At 28.2% G+C, this 23,195-nt stretch overlaps 1 protein-coding gene across 1 annotated transcript; it reads left to right on the top strand.

Moving 5' to 3' along the window:
* Window positions 1-10,746: 10,746 nt before the first annotated feature.
* Window positions 10,747-11,615, top strand: LOC145087679 (gibberellin-regulated protein 6-like). Its single transcript, XM_079025704.1, has 3 exons — window positions 10,747-10,903; window positions 10,999-11,056; window positions 11,162-11,615. The coding sequence occupies exons 1-3, from the start codon at window positions 10,841-10,843 to the stop codon at window positions 11,341-11,343; spliced, it is 303 nt and encodes a 100-aa protein (XP_078881830.1). The 5' UTR covers window positions 10,747-10,840; the 3' UTR covers window positions 11,344-11,615.
* The last annotated feature ends 11,580 nt before the right edge of the window (window positions 11,616-23,195 follow it).

Genomic DNA, 23,195 nt, shown 5'->3' with positions numbered 1-23,195 from the left:
AGAATTCATTACTTGTTTTTTGGTGCACGATAATTGATTGTATGGAAAACTTTTATGTATTATGTAATGAAACTTTGTTATAAATAAAAAATGTTTTATTATGTAAACCACGATTATATGATTATTGTATTCTCTTTAACTGGTGTTATTTTGTTAGCAATAATAGTGCATAACTCAAATATCATATATAATAACAAATAAAAACCATACTAGATTAATAAAAGTCATGCATACAGATCATAAAGTGGAAATAAATATTTACATCTTACAAGGAATTCCCTGTCAACATTTTCCATAGACGCAAATTATGAATAGATATATACTCTTTGATGATGACAACTCGTGTGAAAAATTAGTCTCCCATATTTTTACCTGAGTTGTCATCGAACAAAAGAAGTAGATAAAAATTCCTAAATCTATAGTCTATTGTAATATATACCATTCACCTAGATTACGCCGGTTTTTACCAATTGTTTCTTGGCCTTTATGCTAGATTTCAACTACTAGTCAAATCATAGGTGTAAATCGACGATGAAATCATATGATCGCACAACTTGTAAGACTTAGTTTCATTTATATGTGATTCTGGCATTGCAGACCACATGTTACATAAAAAGTAATTAAATCATCTCCGGAAGCTCAATGTTTGACAATTCTGTTATTAAGACCATTACATAACTTTAAAATTCTTCATTCAATTTCGTTATTAGACCACATCTTACACACAACTACTTTTTTCATACTTAAGGACTATTACATATTTTTTGCATAATATGACCATTTTGTAATTATTTCATACTTAATAACCACTAATAATTAGACGGCAACCATGCTAATGAATTTTATACATCCCTTTTTCCATACCATTTTTCATATTTGTACTTACATTTTTAGCATTTGACAGTCAACTTGTGTAATTTATGGAAATCCCGTACTACCCACCATTTGACATATTTTATAGGGCAATTTGACCAGAAGCATGATCGAGGGGACACGTAAAGGTGAGAGAGGAGGCGTGGAGCATAATCGAAGTTGGATTATGTTGAAGGAAGTTGGAAGTTGGATGAAAGCAGCTGGAAAAGAATATTAAAAGCCAAAAACATATAAATAGAGTTACAATGACTATGTAACCTATTATATGATCACTAACCATGAAAAATAATATTTTTTTGGGCATCATATTTCATGAAGACTGACCACAATTAGGGACCGTATTTTTGGGACTTGTTCTCATTATGGCATTGTACTTCATTAAACGGACTTGGAGCACGCATTTGACATTACACACAATATGTATTCACCCCAAGAGCTTATTGTATGTTTTTATGTCCCTATAAACAAAACCTCTCAGCCTTCATATTTGTAAAACCCTAATTCTCTTAACGATTTAAAGCGACTCAAAGGCAATTTTCAATTTCCAATAATCATAACCCCTTTCCCCTTCATATTGTTTGTCCTTATAAACAGAACCCTCATCCTTTAGATTTGTCAAACCCTAATTCTCCTAACGATTCAAAGCTGACACAAAGGTAAATTTCAAGCTCCAAAAACCATTTAAAACACTTTGATTTTGTCTTTGTAAGTTAAGATTCATACTTTTATTCAAGAATTTTTTTCTTTGATTTGTTTTTATCCATGTCTGGCTAAAAACCTTAGATTTGAGTTCTGCATAGACTACGACTTTATATGTTAATAAATAGGGTTGGAGAATAACAATTTCGACCAGTTTGACCAATTTCGTGTTTTGATGTAACATTAAAGAATTATGGGGAGTGTGTTTTCCTGTTGTGATGTAAGCATATGAGTTTATGAGAACATAAAATTAGACTAGTTTTCATGTGTATTGTGTTTGATAGTGTTGTTTCTATATGATGTACGGTAATGCATTAGTTTATGGTAATGCATTAGTTTATTGTTCATTATTAAAAAGACACCACTACACTACGAAGTATTATAATAAGTTGATTTGATCTGATTGATTATCCAACTAAGTGATCACATTGTGATCTATTAATCAACTAATCACAAATTGCAACTATTCACAACTCAATTGAGGATGTAACTATTCCAAGACAATAAAAACAAGCTTAAAATTAATTTTCACCATGCTAAGTATGAACTATATCTTGAAGGTCTATCATATACCATATTTTTTTAACACAAATTGCAATCACAGCATTTGTATTAGATTAGTAACATACGAGCTCCCAAAGCATAAACATATACCATACTTTTTCTTATAACAAAATTGAGCAAGTAAGCTTTGTTACTAAATATTTTGATTTGTATTGTAGATTATAAAATATTTGACTCTTTATTCAAAGATTGCTACTTTAATGAAGCATTTTTGGGTAAACTGCAGCAAATATCGACATACCTTGGTTTTTTTATTAATATAAACAATATAGTTTATTTTTAATTTATAAGCAACATACTTGTAGTTTGTTAACGTACAACTCAATTCTTGATAAAGAAAATAAGTACATTGTTTATGGTTTATGGACATAAATAAGAAAAAGATTGAAAGATTCCTTAGATTTAAGGTTTATGGAGACAAATTTGAAAGAAAAAATAAATATTCATCACGTTTTTTTGTTAGTCAGCATTAGTTTTAAACCAAAAGGTAAAATAGTCATTGATTATTTTTAAATAAATTCACTAATTCATGGAAGCTGTATGGAACATTACATATAACATTAGTCATAGAGATTAATCACAAATTCAAAATCAAATGGAGCCAATATGATTTCCTTCAACCAAAGCAATTGGTGTTTATAGAAATTAATTGACAAATAAGGTTGTCATTACAGTAATAGCTAGGATATATGTTTTCTGAAAATTAAAAATACGGTTTCATCGACACCACAAATATATAATTTAAGCTAAACCATGAAGGAAGACGTCATCCAGGAACGCGTCTTTTCGATTTTCCCCAAATGATAATCAAAATTGCATGCAATACATAATAAAAACGACAAATGCTACTGCGGATTGAGATGGAAGACGTACTCTATGAGAGTAGTTAACCAAGAAGTCGCATCAGGGTGGCGGTTGCGATTACGGTGAAGGAAAGCAGTTATGACGACCACATGCTCCTGGATAACGGGGATTGAAAATGTCAAGTAAAAGCACAAACGACATTCCCTTTAAATGTTATATAGATGTTCTGGTTTTTAATTTTAAATAAGAACGTAATGTAAAATGCATGTTCAATATAAAGGCAAGGGTTGTAAGTGAAAATACAAATAGTACTTATGTAAATTATGGTGCGCACGACAAATTGTGGAACCGTCCACTATAGGGTGGAAATTTTAAGAAGGGATCCATAGAGCTATGGATACATGTATAGTGGATGGATTAAATGTTTATATAATAATAATAATAATAATAATAATAATAATAATAATAATAATTTTTTATACAGGGTATTGAAAAAACATATTTAGAATTGAAATCTATATAACTAAAAATAAAATCTGTGTAAAATTCGACAAAATATATTCAATATTGACCTCATTTCAAATGTATTGATGAACTATAGTTATTGTTGGAACTTATTGACTATAATTTTTGTTTTGGATATGATTTTTTAATAAATAAATAAAAATAATGTAAAATGCATGTTCAATATAAAAAGCAAGGGTTAGAAATGAAATTTTAAAATAGTATTTATGAAAATGGTGGTGCCAATTACAAATTATGGAACCGTCTATGAATTATAATATGAACCGAAACTAAGGTGTTGTTTATTTTTTTCGAAGCGAAAATGTCTGAAGTTTGCAGATCATTTTAGCAACTCTCTATAGTAGAAGAGATTGACCAAATAACTGCAGTATTTAATAAAAAGTATGTTTTTTTAGCTTCTGCAATAAGTTAAAGTAAAGTGTGAAGAGGTTTGAAGCAGGGAGTTCAGTGTTGCGCCACGCAGCACACGTGTAGTAGTTTTTAAGTCAGAAGTCTTCTGAAAAACAAACAGCTACGAAGGGCCAAATGTTGCGCATGTGCTGCACGGCGCAACAATAAATGGTCATAATTGGTTTTTTTGGAAAAAACAACCAGCACTTAAGCCGCTTAGGATATAAACTATGGGTTATTTATCCTGTTAAATCTCTTAGAACTTTGATGGAACTGTTCCAATCTAATTATCTATTGGATGTCGGATTTTACCAAACGATCCAACTCAATTCAATATAAAGAACTGAAGCGAACTGAACTAATCCAATTGCATTTTAGATTAGATTGGTTTTATCCGATATATATATATATATATATATATATATATATATATATATATATATATATATATATATATATATATATATATAATTGGTTTAATCCATTGGTTATTCATGATCCAAATATTCCCAACTACCGAGATATGTTCGGTGTGCAGCAAGACATGTTTAGACTCTTTTGGAGAACATGCAATTTTCTTGACTAACCCGACAGAAGGAAGATCAACCCTTAGATTGACTAACGTTTTGATCTTTAGATGGGTTGGAGGGAAACACGCATATGTGGACCTTACAGGGGTATCCCCTCTCGTGGGCTTGAGGATTGGGGGTTTCACAACGGGACAAACTACTTTAAAAGTTGTTACAGGTAAAATCACCAAACATGCGAAATCGCGCATGGAAAATAAACATGTATTAACACCATTTGCATTTGATACGTTTGGTTTCCTCGCGCCGGATGCGGTGGAGCTTTTTAATAGAGTACAATGGATCATGCATAACACTGTTATATAGATCTATGGATGTAGTCTTCAAAAGAATTGACTTTACCATTCAAAAAGGCTTAGCGGTGCAGCTTGTTGGTCGTTTGTCATCTTACTCGTTGTACGATGATAACAAAATCATTTAAAAGTTAAATATTTTAATCCCATATATATTCTATTATTTCTACCAAATAACCAAATGTAATTATCATAACTAAACATAAAATTACATTAAATAAGACTAACCAAATAATTAACTTCAGGCCTCCAACTTATTTTTTATTGAATAATTAATAATATTAATCGGATATAGATAATAGCATTGGATATTTATTGGATATCCAATTCTATCGGTTCAGTACGATTATACATTGAATTTTGGGGATAATTCAATAACCGATATATAAAATCCAATTAGAATTTAAAATTCTGCATCTGATCCAATCCAATCGATCGATTCCTAAAAGGGTTTGTGGGTTCAAATTTGATCGGTTAATTTCTAGACACTCTAGGTTAAAACCTTGAGAGTTGAGACCACTATGGTGTCGAAATTTTATGAATAATGCGTAGAGTTACGGATCCATGCATAATAGATGGACTTAATGTTAAGGCATCCACAATGCATTGAACTCGATAGAGTTCAATAGATTGTCACATCATCTTTCTACATTTCATACAACTCAATCAACTTTTTCCTACAATACATTCAACTATACAAAGTTCAATAGAAAGTTGCAAAAGTTAATTTATAGTATGTATTTAAGATTAGAAAACTTTCATTTTTCCCATTGAAGAGTTTTATGGTCATTGAACTCCAAATTCATTGAATGTCAATGTGGTATCTCACTATGGTAGAGTTTCATCCATTGTATGACAACTTGACATGCCACCTTATTTAACTCTCCCATTGAACTTACCATTAGGACATCCACAATGCATTATACTTATTAGAGTTTACTAGATTGACACATTACCATTTTACTTACTATACAATTCTACATTAATTTTCCTACAATGCATTGAACTCAATAGAGTTCAATGAAATATATATTTAATAGTTAAAAGGTTTCATTTTCTCCATTGAAGAGTTCAATGATCATTGAACTCCATATTCATTGAATGTCAACATGGCATCTTACAATGATAGAATTTAATCTATTGAATGTCAATTAGGCATGCCACCTCATTCAACTTTTCCATTACACTATGCATTGTGGGTGCTCTATATGTTGCTCATGTTCATGACGATGTTGCTCATGTTCACGGCGTAATAATGCTATAGACCTTAAATAATATCAACTAGGTGTGAGACTCATGTATTACATGAGTTTATTTTAAAAAAAAATAAATATAAAATTTTAACAATTTGAAAATTTTGAATTTATAAGAAAAATAAGAAAGATTTTTGAATTATTAAAATTAATGAGACTTTAATGTATTGAATACATTACATATATAAACATTTTCTAATAAATACCTTACATATATATTAACTTACATATTAAATATGGAATTTTAATTTAATAAAATGAAAAATACAATAAAATGACAAGTGGAAAATAGAAAATTTAAAAATTTTAGAAAATGTCATGTGTCTAAATGAAAGAGAAGAGGACATGTGGCAAAAAACCTTCATTTATTATAGTAGATTCAACTTTTCCATTACACTATACAGTGTGGGTGCTCTATATATTGCTCATGTTCATGACGATGTTGCTCATGTTCACGACGTAATAATGTTATAGACCTTAAATAATATCAACTAGGTGTGAGACCCATGTATTACATGAGTTTATTTTAAAAAAAATTAAATACAAAATTTTAACAATTTGAAAATTTTGAATTTATAAGAAAAATAAGTAAGATTTTTGAATTATTAAAATTAATAAGACTTTAATGTATTGAATACATTACACATATAAACTCTTTCACAACAAGAATAACAGGCAATAGCGGCGACACTTTTAGCAGCGACATCAAACAAACGCGTTTTTGTCGGCGCTAAAAGTGTCCGTCGCCGCTAAAGGCTTATGTTGGAGATCCTCGTCTAAATCAACCCTAACCGTTGATTTAGACGATGATCCAATGACTAAGAGGACATAGAAAACCCCGCCTTATTTTCCCTCCGGTGTGTCGCCGCTAAAGGTGTCGCCGCTATTGCCTGTTATGGCGATTCGCGTCATTTCAACCCCATCCGTCGATTTAAGCAATGATCCAACGACGTAGGAAACCCCAGATTGATTTCCCTCCGATGTGTCGCTGCTAAAGGCCGCCCGTCGCCGCTAAAGAACATCGACAATAAAATCAGCTTCGTCTTCACTTTCTTCCCTGATCTACTTCTGTGTTTCCCCTCTTCCTCTCCATTTCCCACCTTCTTGCCGGAGTATACCGCCACCACCACTGTTCATGACGAAAATTTGATATTTTAGATGTGTATTTGTATGTGTATTTTGTGTTTGTAGATGTGGATATGTATTTGTATTTGCATTTGTATGTATATGTGTATTTTGAGTGTATTTTTATGTATGTATATATGTTTTTGTATGATCATTTATATGTATATGTATATTTTGTATGTAAATTATGTATGTGTATGTGTTTTTGTATGTATATGAGTATTTTGTATGTGTATTATGTATGTATGTGTATTTGTATGTATACAAATACATATAAATAGCGGCGACACCTTTAGTGACGACAGATAGTATTAGCAGCGACGCGTCTTTAGTGGCGACATGAGGCAATAGCGGCAACCAAAGAAGCATTAGCGACGAACCAATAACAACGACCCTTTAGCGGTGACATTTTTGACCTTTAGCGGCGACGCACGTCGCCGGTAATACTCTAATTTCTTGTAGTGTTTCTAATAAATACCTTACATATATATTACCTTACATATTAAATATGAAATTTTAATTTAATAAAATAAAATATACAATAAAATGATAAGTGGAAAATAGAAAATTTAAAAATTTTAGAAAATGTCATGTGTCTAAATGAAGAAGAAGAGGACATGTGACAAAAAAAACCTTCATTTATTATAGTAAATATTGAGTTACTTTAAAAAAAAATGGTGGAGAATTAAACTGAAAACTAATTGGTTTTAAATTAAATAGGTAAATAGAAAACCAAGTAGTGTTACTTTCCATTGCAATCGTGTGATTTTACATAAATGGAAGGAAATATCGTTTTCTTATTGAAGGGAATCCGATCTGGTCTATTGTGATAAAAGGCATACATGGGTGTACGGGGGCTTGGGTCAGTATAGTGAAAAGTCGAAGGGTGGAGTTTGGCCGACTATAGTGGATATTTGATTAAATTCATGAAAATCATAGTATTCCTCATTCTAATATTCAAAGAAGGGTTGGAAATGACGCTCTTACGTGTTTTTGGATGGAGAATTGGGTTGGTGATTCGAGGTTTATGGAACAGTTTCAAGTTGTTAGATCTCCCTTTTCCTTCTTTTGGTAAATATTCAAAGCTATTATCTTGGGTGGATATGGTCTCATTGACCACGATGCAGAGGAAATCATTGGAGGCGATTGTCTCGATCTCTATTTGGATGAATTTTTGGTATCGGAACAATGTGGTCTTTCAAAACTTCTTATTTTCCAAGAAGTAACGTTTTTGAGAGAGTTGTGATTACGTCTTTGAGTAAATTACACGAATGGTCCCTGTGGTTTAGGATAATTTATGCGTTTGGTCCCTAACTTATTTTTTTAACTCGGAAGGTCCCTACTGTATGTGTTTGTTACGCGTTTGGTCCCTGCCTTACCTAAAAAAACTATTTTTCCCTTATTTTTTAATCTATTTAAATAAACACACCTCCAATCCCACCTCCCTCACGTTTCCTTACTTAACCCACCATATTTTCCTGTTTAAGTAATATTATTTTTAAATAAGATAGGGACCAAACGCGTAACAAAAACAAGTAGTAGGGACTAAGCGTGTAACAAAAACAAACAATAGGGACCTTCCGAGTTAAAAAAATAAGTTAGGGACCAAACGCACAAATTATCCCAAACCATAAGGATGATTCGTGTAATTTACTCTCCGTCTTTTGATTGGTTTTTTAATAGGAACAACCAAGTTAGTATTGATTGGTTTACGAATATGAACAGCAAAGTTAGTATTGATTCGACTTCTGTGGTTAGAAAACCAATGCTAAATACTTATGTATAATTGTTCTTTAACTAATTAACTTCTTATTAGCTTGTTTCTAATAAAAGTTATGTTGTTAAAAAAATCAGATCCCAGCTTAAATTCTATAATTATCAATTTGAGCCTAACTTCCATTTATATACTCTTGATTTTGAATGAAAAAAATATAGATAATTGTGGGTATAATGGATAATAATACACATTCTCTCAACAGTTAATTGAATATGTAATGGGTGGTGGGTCCTGTGGTAAGCCTAATAATGAAGGGGTCATGTGAGGGTCGGGTCCAACAAGTGGTCGTGCACATGCAAATAACATGCAATAGACGACACCAGTCTACTCTTTTCTTTAAATATCTCCAGATCTTTTCTTTTATTTTGCCCAATTATATTTAAGATTCAACTATTACTTCACTACAAATTAAGATTGTTGTATGACTATATCTTTTTCCTTCAAACATGTAACTATTTATTTTAGTCAAAATTTTATAACATTCTTTTTTTGGAAAATAATTGAATATAAGGAACTAATGAGGCAATGTTAATTTTCATTTTCAATAACATGATAATAAACCAGGTTTTTAAGTTTAAAAGTGGACATGATATTAATTAGTAAAGCTAAAAAGGGCAAGGATATTGCATAAAAGTGATGGTTGCATGTGCTGGGCCTAACAGAAAGCACATGGGGTTTGCATTTGCAAGAGTTTTCTTGATTTATATACACACATATTAAAAATGAAAAGGAATAATATTAATTCCAAATATTGTGAAACTTCATCGATTTCGTTTTTGTTTTTATATCTTGTTGTCCCAGTAGTGTTACTTTCCATTGCAACCCTCCTTGCATACAACACTGTCGTCATGTTACTCTGGACCTTTATTTCTTGTCTTTCCTATACAAAAAATAGGATTTTAACAGCTGATAACAACAAAAGTGTTTGTTTAATAAAATGATCATAAAAAGTAACAATCATGGAACGACAATATAATCAACACATGATAATTAAGAGCTGTGCTCTGGATCTTATTTATCGGTTTAACCATTTGTGAGATATCATGCATATATACCACATAGACCCCAATACTGGTTGCATCCTTCAAGAACCATCGACATTTAGCTGTTAACTACATCACAGGTCTTGATTACCATGTCTAACCATTCCGTGTTGGAACCACTTGAAGGAGTAGGCATACCAAAAATAGAAAGTTGACTGATACACTGTTAGTAGTTTTCTAGAGGTTAAAATTGTACACACCATATTGAAAAATATATATAGATCATTATTATTTTGTAAGTGTTTTGGGTGAAACTCAATTATGTAGGAGCTATTTACAGAAGAAAAACTAAATTTCAGAATATATCATAAAGTACTTTTGTGAATTTAATGAATATTGTGGACTGTCCACAAAGTTACTTTTCATCAGAAAAAGCTTATCTTGCGAATTCACGAGATATTTTTATGATTTATGTGATATGTTATGAACATATGGTTGTTTGGTGATGGTTACATTTATTCTATGGTCATCAATAACTCTAAAAATAAAAATATATAATTCTTAAAAAAAAAAATTAGTTTCTTTCTAATATATATGGTTTGTGCTTTGGGTAGCATTATTTTTAGTTTATCATTACTTAATCGACAATCAAAATATTTAACTATTTATCTATATTACATAGTATTCATTTTAATTAAGTATTACATCTATTTTAATATATAACAATTAATATTATCTCGAAGGGATTGAGAGGGAATGTGGCCACTAGGGTAGTGTCGGCCCGAATTTGAACCCGTAACCGAACTTAACTGTTCCCTACGTAGTAGGCCTACGGTGTAAATGTGGACCGGCATGCAGGCTAACAAAGCGAATCACTGTTTATTCATCTATAAATAGCTGCATCAGACCCCATTCTCCTTCCATCAAATCATCTCCGGATCTCCCCATTTCATCTCTCCCAACCGCCATGGCTAAGTTCTTCGCTGTCTTCCTCATAGCTCTGATCGCCATTTCCATGCTTCAAGCAACTGTAAGTCTCTGCAATTTTGCGTTTCAACTTTCATCTATTCGATTAATGTTCTTCGGACGTTATTTAACTAATTCTTCTTCTCAAATGAAAACTAGATCTCGGCAAAGGGAGGACATGGAGGCGGATTCGGACCTGGAAGTTTGACAAGCTCTCGTAAGTTTCGCATTCTTCTTTTAGATCCAGTATTCTCTTCAATTCGCCATTAACGCAGTTGTGATTTTGAAGTTTTAGTGGACTGATTTGTGTGAAAATGAACAGAGTGCCCTGGGCAATGCATAAGGAGATGCAGCAAAACGCAGTACCACAAGCCATGCATGTTCTTCTGTCAAAAGTGCTGTGCAAAATGTCTGTGTGTGCCTCCAGGTTTCTATGGAAATAAACAAGTATGTCCATGCTACAACAACTGGAAAACCAAGGAAGGTGGTCCTAAATGCCCTTAGTCTTCACCGGTATTTACACAATTAACATCGGTATTACTATGAGTTTACTACCTACTATTTATTTCTTCTAGTTCTTCAATGTTGTAATACTGTGAGGTCCATTTCACGATTTGATTAAAAGTGAAAAAAGGACCAACGGATTTTTATTGTTTGTTACTTGTTAGCGTGCCACACTCCATCGGATTGCATCCCACATGTGATTGGGCCCCATATATATATTTCACAATTATTATTTTAAATTCTGTTGAAATATATTTGAGCGAATTTATCTAGTTTCGTATTTCAGATTTTTAATTTGCATGATGTGTTTGTATCAAAATCAAAACAGCTACAGTTTTATGTTGATTGGAGTAATGGAAACATATTAAAAGAGCTCTTCTGTATATGATATTATGATGTATATGATATTATGATCAGTGATAAGTACAAATGGAGGTCTACGCGACTTCGTCCCGGGTGGGCCTAGCTTTTAACAGAGCCAGAGTCAGTTTGTCAGGCCCGTTCAGAGGGCTCGATTCAGCTCTGTTAAGATTAGCCCGGCCCCTTTTTAGATATAAGATCTTTTTTATAGTTGAAGTGTTATATATAAACCAATAATATAAAATATAATAATAAAATTAACATTTATATATTGAATTTACAATTAACAATTAATTATATCATGAATTCTAAATATGCTTCAATTAAATGTTACAAAATACAAAATTTTAAACAAATATAAATAATAGTTTAGTAATACATGAAAAACCATGGCCGCGGTCTAGTCGATTTCTTATACTATCAATATTTAAAATATAATTGAGTTTACAATCTCACACAGGTCAAACCCAAAATTCATCTCGAAGCTTTGCCTATCGATTCACCTTTGAGGTAAAAATTACACTCATGAATGATCGATCATTGGGAGTGCTATGTTTGGGAGTGCTATGTTTGGTTCATACCATATATATATATATATATATATATATATATATATATATATATATATATATATATATATATATATATATATATATATATATATATATATATATATATATATATATAAAGCTATCTTTTTTTCTTGAATCTCATGCATTTGAAACTCCCATTTTTTTTCCTTTCACCACATTCATTTGAAACTCCCATGACTTTTCAATTTCTTTATAATAATAATTATAATTTGGTAATTAGGTTAAATAAATATCAAATCTAAAGTGTATTCATATATAAACTAAATTTCAATATTAAAATAATATCTTTAATTCTACTTATAAAATTATGTTTTTTAACTTTTAACATATTATACTTAATTTATTAGTTTTAATATATTGTTGGATGTAAACCATTATCATTTTAAAGGTATAATTTTTGAACAATTTGTATAAAATACTTAAATTATTAATTAAAATATAACATTATAGGCTCAACTTAAATATAAATTTTATTTAACTTAAACAACCCAAAAATTATTTTATAAATAGTTAAAAGTGATAAATTGTAGTGTCTTTCTAATAATGATTGTAAGTTGGTTAATAAGGTTAAATAAATATCAAACCTAAAGTGTAATCATAAATAGACTAAATTTCAATTTTAAAATAATATCTTTACTTCTATTTATAAAGTTATGTCTTTAAATTTTAACATATTATACTTAATTTATTATATTAAAATGTTGTTACATGTAAATCATTATCAGTTTAAAGCTACAATTTTTGAACAGTTTGGACAAAATACTTAAATTATTAATTTAAATATAACATTACAATGTCAACTTAAATATAAATTTCAGTTCCACTAAAAAACCCAAATAATATTTTGTAAATAGTTAAAAGTGATAAATGCAAAAACTAAATTGTAAAATTAGTTTAACTAAAATATTTCTTAAATATAATTATATAATTATTAAAAAATTTCAAATAAGTAGCTTAAAATAACTTATAATAACAATAGTTAAAATAACTCTAAATAAATGATTATATTGTTACCTTTAAAATCAAAAAATAATGTTTGATGTTTTAAATAATTATAATAATAGAAATTAAAACATTAAACAAATAAATTTTAAAAAATTAGTTAAAAATAACAACTATAAATAATATTAAACCATATATAATATTTAATTTTATTGATGTGTAACTCGAGAGTAGAAGTCATTCAAACGATTTAGATTATGACGTTATAATAGATTTATATATTATCATATAATTCAAAATAATTAATATATTATATCAAATTAATATACGAATTATTATATCAAATTTAACAACAACGTTAGTGTTATATTTTAAAAAATATATATTTATAAAGACTTCAACTATATAGGTGTTTCTGTGCATTAAAATGTCAACTCAAATAATAAATTTCAGTTCCATTTAAAAAAACTAAAGAATATTTTATAAATAGTTAAATGTGATAAATTGTAGTGATAAAAGCAAAAACTAAATTGTAATTTCAATTTAACTAAAATATTTCTTAAATATATTTTTATAACCGTTAAAAGTTTTCAAATAAGTAGCTTAAAACAACTTACAATAACAATAGTTAAAAACAACTCTATATAAATGATTATATTGTTAGCTTTAAAATAAAAAAAAAATAATGTTTGATGTTTTAAATAATTATAATGATTGAAATTAGAACATTAAGCAAATAAGTTTTAAAAAATTAATTAACAATAAAAACAACTATAAATAACATAAAATCATATATATTATATTTAATTTTATTCATGTGTAACTCGCGGATAGAATTCATTCAAACGATTGAGATTATGAAGTTATAATAAATGTATATATTATCATATAATTCAAAATAATCAATATATTATATCAATTTAGTATATACAAATTATTATATCAAATTTAACAACGTTATTGTTATATTTAAAAAATCATATATTTGTAAAGACTTCAACTATATAGGTGTTTCTGCGCAACGCGCGGACATTCGCCTAGTATATATATAGGGTTAGGTTATTTTGTTTTCACTATCTATTGTGTGCATGTATGACTGATTCTCGACCAATCATTTTAGTTATTTTAAGAAAGTAATTAATGCATATTACATGTTGAAGACATAATAGGTATTAATTACATCTTCAGCATTTAATAGGCATTAATTACTTTCTTAAAATAACTAGAATGATTGGTCCAGAATCAATCATACAGCCACACAATAGATAATGAAAACATTTGAACCTAACTCTCTCTCTCTCTCTCTCTCTCTCTCTATATATATATATATATATATATATATATATATATATATATATATATATATATATATATATATATATATATATATATATATATATATATATATATGTTAAGGTTCATTTGAGACCATTCTAATTTTGTGAGACCGTGAGACCAAATCTAAAAATAATTTTAAAATGCAAAATAAATGGAAAAATCCAAAAATTCTTTTTTTAAATATTCTAATAGAATATTATACTGACATATTCTAAAAAATAATTTTAAAATGCAGAATAAATGGAAAAATCTAAAAATTCTTTTTTTAAATATTATTTTCGGAACTTGAATTAACTAAAAAAAATAAAAATAAATACAAAAAAAATTCCATTTTTTTTGAAAAATACGTGAAATATTCTAATAGAATATTACACTGTACATATTCTAAAAATAATTTTAAAATGCAAAATAAATGGAGAAAACCAAAAATTCTTTTTTTAAATATTATTTTTGGATCTTGAATTAACTAAAAAAAATAAAAAAATGCGTCTCACGGTCTCACAAAATTAGGTCGTCTCACATGAACCTAACCCTATATATATATATATATATATATATATATATATATATATATATATATATATATATATATATATATATGGTTGGGTTCATTTGAGACCATCTATATTTTGTGAGACATGAGGACCAAATCTTAGCGGTGGCAGTTTGTGTAAATAACACAAACTTTGTAATTAACTAGAAAACACGGAGGGGTAGAAATGTAACCTGGCACATTCACAAACGCATTCATATGGTTTTCATTTCCCAAAACCCTTTCATCAATCGCAAACCCTTCCATCACAAATTTGTTTTAGATTAACCCTAAATCGATTGCAAAGTCGAGCTCTTTATTCTGATTCTAGCTCAAATTTATCCTCTGATTCATACTCGAAACAAATCCTAACTGATTCACGTAGCCAAAAACGATCAAAAAACCCTCGGTCAATCTCGATTATCAACAAATTCTTATTACTTCAAATTCATAACTTCAGCCTTCTTATTCAATCTCGATTATCAACCATTCCTTCACAAAATATGTATTACTTTAAGTTATTCAAATTTCGGATTGTGTAATTGAACCGATGAATAATTTGGGTTGTACAGATTCTAAGTCGAATAACCCTAGTATATCAAATCAAAACATAGATCATATCCTCGCTGTTAACCATTCTCCCAATTGAAGCAAAGTGAATCAAAGAGAGTTAATTTCGGTTTCTTGTTTACAAAAACTGAAGATCAAACCTAGAAGATCGCTTACGAATCAAAATCATATATACATGTTCTTTCTTTCCTTAATCTATCATCCTTTAAATTCACATAAACCCTATCCTTCTAAATAGAAGGAATCGACGACCATTCAAAATCATAAACCTTAATTATGTTATTTAGATTGTTTCATTCTAGTTTTAAGAATCGACTTTAGAACTCATACCCATCAAAGGCTTTGATTTCACCTTTCAACAATGTCTTGTTCGAGAGAATCAGATTCCAATTCCCCTTCTCAGTATAAAAGATGAATCACCAATGTCATTATATGAAGTAGATAGAGTGATTAAAATAACATGTACTGAAGTCTAGTCTAAAGAACCAAAGAAAAGTAGTTAATTCAAAAATAAAGGACATAAAGCTATTTTCCAACAAAAACTCAATCTTTAGCTTTCAAAACAATATTCTACTAGTTCTGATTTTGTATAGTACAATATCTAATCATTCTGTTTTGTTTTGTATATGAGCTTCTAGTATACTTTTATAGTAATTCTGAGTTTTGTATGCTAGAGTTAGCATTCTATCCATTCTAATTTTAATGACGTATTGCTAAATATCGAAATTGTTGATGAGTTTTTCATTGATTCTTGTTGATATTTATTTTATAATAGAAAAATTGATGAATAATTGTTGAATATCGATCATGTACGATAATCTTTTGATAATATAGAATTGATGATGAATTGTTGAAAATAAATGTTGAAATCTAGAAATTCCTTATCAGTGTATGTAAGAGAGAAAATGATCATGAATTGTTAAACATTTATGTTTAGTATAATATTCTAGTCATTTTGATTTTGTATAACATATTATTCTAATCATTTTGATTTGTGTAGTAAAAATTTCTAGTTTTTTGGTTTTGTGTATTAGCTTTTAGTATAATATTCTAGTCCTTCTGGTTTTGTATATTAGAGTTAGTATGGTAGTCATTCTCATTTTTATGTTGAATTAATGAAATCGATTGATTATGAGTTGTTGATAATCCTTATGTAATAGCAAAATTTATGATAAATAGCTGAAAATCGATAATTGTTTTTAATCCTTTAGTAATAACAAAATTTTTTGATGATGAATTACTGAAAATCGATGTTCTGATATGAGATTACAAAAAATCGATGTCTAAAATCAATTATTTATGATAATCCTTCAGTAATAGAGAAATTGATGATGAATTGTTGAAAACCGATGTAATCTCGAAATTACTTATAGATGTCTATAATAGAGAAAGTGGAGATGAATTGTTAAATATTGATGTTTAGTACAATATTCTAGTCATTCTGATTTTGTATAGTATATTATTCTTTTAATTTTGATTTGTGTAGTAAAATATGTAATTTTATTTTGTATATTAACTTCTAGTATAATATTCTAGCCATTCTATTTTGTATATTAACTTCTAGTATAATATTTTAGCCATTCTGTTTAGTATCATGTTCATTCCCATTTTTATCATAAATTGTTGTAAATCGATTGCCGATGAGTTGATAATCTTATGTAATAGCAAAGTTTATGATAGATTAGTAAATTGTTGAAAATCGAAACTTGCTTATAATCCTTCAGTAATAGCAAAATTCTTTGATGATGAATTGCTAAAAATCGATTTTCTGATATGAAATTATATAAAATCGATAAGTAATCAATCCTTTATGATAATCCTTCGGTAGTAGATAAATTGAAGATGAATTGCTGAAAATTAATGTTGAAATATCGAAATTCCTTATCGATGTCTATAATAGAGAAACTGATGATGAATTTTAAAACATTGATGTTTAGTACAATATTCTAGTCATTCTGATTTTATATATCATATTATTCAAGTCATTTTGATTTGTGTAGTAAAATATTCTAGGAATTACGTTTTATATATTAGCTTCTAGTATAATATTCTAGCCTTTCTGAAACTATGTTGCTATAATGAGTAAGAAGTAAAGTATATTGTTTATAGTAGTAGAAAGATTAAAGTATGTTGCTATTTTTCGTAATTCTAGATATTCTGGTATGGCATGCTTTTGGTTCATAATTGATATTCTACCATTCTGATATGAAAGATCGTATGGTACTTCATAACTTATTATTCAACTGAATATTATGATTTCATTTAATAAGTTATACTTATAATTTTAGTGTCTTATTGTTTTTCAGGAACATGAAGAAATGTTTGAAAAGGCCTACTAGAAAGTTTTTGTAGAAAAAGAGAATATGGAAGAAATTGTTTTTAATTGTATATCGATGTTTCCAAATGAAACTAGAACATGGAATTGGCAAAACAGTTCAATGAATTATTTTCGAGTACAATTTTTTGAAGTACCAATAAGCCAGAAAGTGGATAAGTGCATGTTGGAATGGTAGAAACCCAAAATCAAAGGACAGAGGAAAGGATTGAAACCGAAGATAGTGAAATGGAGGATAATGATCAAAATGCTTAAAATCAACATATATGGATACATTTGTGAAATTAAATAGGAAACTCACTTTGGAGTATATTTTTTTGTCAAATTCTAATTTAGATGTCGAAAGGATAAATACATCATGTAATTAGATGTACACAACATTGTTCAATTTATTCTAGTATGAAAAGATGATAATATATATATATATATATATATATATATATATATATATATATATATATATATATATATATATATAGAGAGAGAGAGAGAGAGAGAGAGAGAACATTGTGCAAACTATTCCTTGAAAATATTGTTCATTGTTAAAGATTTTCTTGTGCAGACTATTCTAATTAAATAATGTTTATGTTTTTAATAGAATAATTTGATTAATTACTTGAAAATAATGTGTATATTCTACTAGAATAATATTATATGTTATCTATTTTCAAAAGTTATATGCATAATCTTCTAATATAATTATGGTGTAGGATATTCTAACTTATATGTTGAATATTCTAATAAAATAATGCTTAATTAAATCTAGGCTTGTTTAAAACTCTTTGATATGTTATTATTCTAGTTATTCTAAATATTCAATATTTAATATTATGTTGTTAAGATGTAATATTCTGACATTGTGTGCAATATTCTGAAGTAATGTGAAATATTCTGAAATTAGGTGTCATGTTATAATTTTAGACATTATGATTTTGTCGGAAACAACTTGCTTCAAACTTTTTGTTAAATAATATGTAATATATGATTTTATACATTTTGCTTTTCGTTAGAAACAATTTGTTTTGAACCTCTTTGTAAAGTATTGTGATAGCACTTGATTAATAATGACGTAATGTAAAATATTCTAAAATTATGTGTCATATTTTAAAATTGTGTGTCATATTCTGATTTTAGAATATGTAATATGATAGAATTAAGAGTTAATGTTACAAGAATGGTGTTAGTTTAATTATTAATGTGTTGTTTATAAAGGCATATTTTTCATAATATTTTTGAATCTTGAGTATTTATATTAATTTTGTTTATGTTGAATTGATTAAATGGAAAAATCAAAAGCAAAAGTTGATGAAACTAAAACAAAGAATCTCAATAATTTGAAAACCATTCATATTTTGAAAACAAAATTTCAACATAGTATCATAAATCTTCATCATATGGTTACCTTGTTAGACAAAGGGATGAATATGAATCTCAAAAACTCTTATCAAGTTATAGTTAAATAACAATGCACTAACAACCATAAAAAGTCTATTACATGTTTGTGACATATAAAATCTATTACATATCCATGAATCTCGATACTTATAGTTGAAAAAGTCTAGATTCAAATATTCAAGTTCCTTTCACCCTCTAGAATCCAAAAGAAATAACCATCAGGTCAAATGAATTGTTTGCAAGAGCCATATTGTGCTGCAACATTGTCACTTAGAACTACAAAAAATAATATACCACCACATTAACATTAATAAAAATAATGTGCATTCATATGAATTTAATCATAAATGTATGCTCAATATTCAATAAGAATAATATGCGGTAACTTGAACTAATCAGCAACATGATGTTAATAATTGGAATTAATAAATCTATGATCAATATTCTATAAGAATAACTGATATTGGTAAAAAATCTACCTGGGTTTCCGATTGATTTTCCTCATTATGGAGAATATTTGAATCACCAATACTTAACATAAAACACTAAACATAGTATTGTTCTAATTATGAAAATATGTAGTGCTATATATATATATATATATATATATATATATATATATATATATATATATATATATATATATATATATAACAAATTTATGCTAAAAAACCATCTCTAATCTTTTGTGTTTGAAATAAAATATTAAAAAAAATAATCATGTCATTGTATTAAAGAGTTGGTTTCAGTAGAAAACCAGATAAAAGACAAACGTATAACATTAAACATAGTAACGATGTCAATTATTATTGAAACAAAGTCATAAATTCTACTTTGTGGTGTAATGTTCTAGTTTGTAGCATAATATTCTAGTTATGGTTAGTATTGTAAGATATATTTAACATATGATATCATGTCAACATTATAGGTTCAATCAAGTTTTAATGAATAGAGTAAAAAATTACATGACAATGAGGACTATGACTAACCTGAACCTTTTCTACTTCATACAAAACTAGTCAATGCATCTTTTACTTAACATGCAACTGACAAGGAGGGCTATGACTAACCTGGACCTTTCACTAAGATATTACATGTTCTTTAATCTCAACATATGTCATAAGAACTTCTAATTTGAAACATTCAAGTTCCTTTCGAGTTGGCCTTCATTAACTAAATTTCTCTGCAACAAAAATGAATGAATTTTTAGAATCGATATGGATTAAAATAAATACTATGTTTTAACAAGTGATTCAAACTTCACATGGATGAAGATTTACAAAAATATATTCATAACATTTCAATGTTAGAATTAAGCTAGTTTAATCAGAATAATATACACTATTAGAGAATCACATCATGTAATAACATATCACTGATGGTATGTATCCAATAGATATAATCACAACAATATACATTCTTATGAAATTAGCCATAAAATAACCCATTGTTCACATATAGTCCCTTTATAAGAACCATAATTTATTTAATAGCATCTAATATTTTTGTAGTACAACCTGTTTGTTTCTTACAGGTTAACAAGAGCATATTTAAACAAAAGTGTGGTAAAATGCATCTCTAACAATTTGTGTTTAAAGAAAATTACATATTTTAACAAAACTAAGGTAAATTTAATAAGATTAGTCAATATTGAATTATTTTACTCCAATTCTAACTCATATTTTGGAAGTATACTCATTCTTAAATAGGAGTTTATTTATGGGAAAGAAGGGGTGATACATCAGAATCTTTATTCATTCAGGACTTTCATCAAACAGGTAGAATGCATGTATAGTTTAAGAGATTTTTCTCAAAAACAATAATTGATTCCAGTCAATCAGTATGATGTTTGATTGTTGAAATCACAGATCATACATATATGAATTGGAGAAATCACTAGTAGCTTGATGATTCAATCAGTTCATGTTACAAGGTTAACAATTGAACATGTTACATGCAAGTAATAATGAAAGCAATGAAAATACAAGGAAGAAAACTCAAACCTTGATCAATTGATGAAATCGTGATGTAGAATACAAATCACAGTTTGAAAGATCGTTTGCAATTGTTGAAGATGAAGATAAGCATAAATCAAGTGAACACTTGAACCTCTACCTTGGATAAAATCGGTCATCACAGAGCTAAAATCATTAACAATCTTGTAATTAATTGTTGGTGTCGATAGATGAACATAAACCTCAATCACTCAGATTATCAATTGCAGATGCAGAAGAATGAAGAACATGAACTCGTGAAACACAAAAATCGCGACTTTAAAAGCTATTATTTAGCATTGTTCGATCAATGTCCAACACAAACTAATTATCGGTTGAAAGAATAGAAGATTTAAGGAGATAGAAGATCGATCAGATTGACTTGAAGAACAAGGAATGTTGATCCATCGAATATCTTGGTAGAAGAATCAAAACAGATGATTTCTTGATGACGTGAAGATAACACTAACATTATATCAGATCTGATCATATTAAATTTTACATAGGGACTAATTTATCCTTCATTAACTAATCAATTAGATTAATTAGGGTTAATCACGTTTTTTATTAGTCACAAGATCAGTTTTGATCAAAGGCCAAAATTTGGTCCCCATGTCTCACAAAATATAGGTAGTCTCAAATGAACCTCTGGTTCAGGTTCATTTGAGACCATTCTAATTTTGTGAGACCGTGAGACCAAATCTAAAAATAATTTTAAAATGCAAAATAAATGGAAAAATCCAAAAATTCTTTTTTTAAATATTATTTTCGGAACTTGAATTAACTAAAAATAATAATAATAATAATAATAATAATAATAATAATAATAATAATTAAAAAAATCTCTTTTTTTTTGAAATACGTGAAATATTCTAATAGAATATTACACTGTACATATTCTAAAAAATAATTTTAAAATGCAAAATAAATGGAAAAATCTAAAAATTCTTTTTTAAATGTTATTTCCAGAACTTGAGTTAACTAAAAAAAATATAAAAAAATAAAAAAAAAAAATCTTGTTTTTTTTGAAAAATACGTGAAATATTCTAATAGAATATTACACTGTACATATTCTAAAAAATAATTTTAAAATGCAAAATAAATGGAAAAATCCAAAAAAAAAAATTAAATATCATTTTCGGAACTTGAATTAACTAAAAAAAATTTTAAAAAGTAAAAATAAAAAAAAATGTGTCTCACGGTCTTACAAAATTAGACCATCTTACATGAACCTAACCCTATATATATATATATATATATATATATATATATATATATATGTGTGTGTGTGTGTGTGTGTGTGTGTGTGTGTATAGGGAAAAGGGAATATACATTACAACCTCACCTAAGCTTAGGTACTAAACCTCTTGAAAATACATTGTTTTACTATATAAAGATTATAGTTAATGGATTCACGATTAATACTTCAAGATTTAAATTCAAGATCGACACAATAGGGTTTAGGGTTTAGGGTTTATATTTAGGGTTTAGGTTTAGGTTTAGGGTTTAGGGTTTAGGGTTTAGGGTTTCGGGTTTAGATTTAGGGTTTAGTGTTTAGGTTTAGGGTTTAGGGTTTAGGGTTTAGGTTTAGGGTTTAGGTTTAGGGTTTAGGGTTTAAATTTAGGGTTTAGGGTTTAGTAATGTTCACTTGGGTGAAGTAATAAACGATAATTGAGGAAAGAAAACAGGGATGGTAAAACGATAATGAAAGAAAGAAATCTTGTGGAGGATGATATATTTACCAAGTGAAACCAAACCGGGTATATCTAGCATGTTAAAACGACATATTTTAG

This window comes from Lactuca serriola, chromosome 2, assembly GCF_051521515.1.
Source record: "Lactuca serriola cultivar US96UC23 chromosome 2, Lser_US96UC23_V15, whole genome shotgun sequence".
Lineage (NCBI taxonomy): Eukaryota > Viridiplantae > Streptophyta > Magnoliopsida > Asterales > Asteraceae > Lactuca > Lactuca serriola.
Note: the sequence above shows the minus strand (reverse complement) of the source record. Positions and strands in the feature narration are given on the sequence as shown.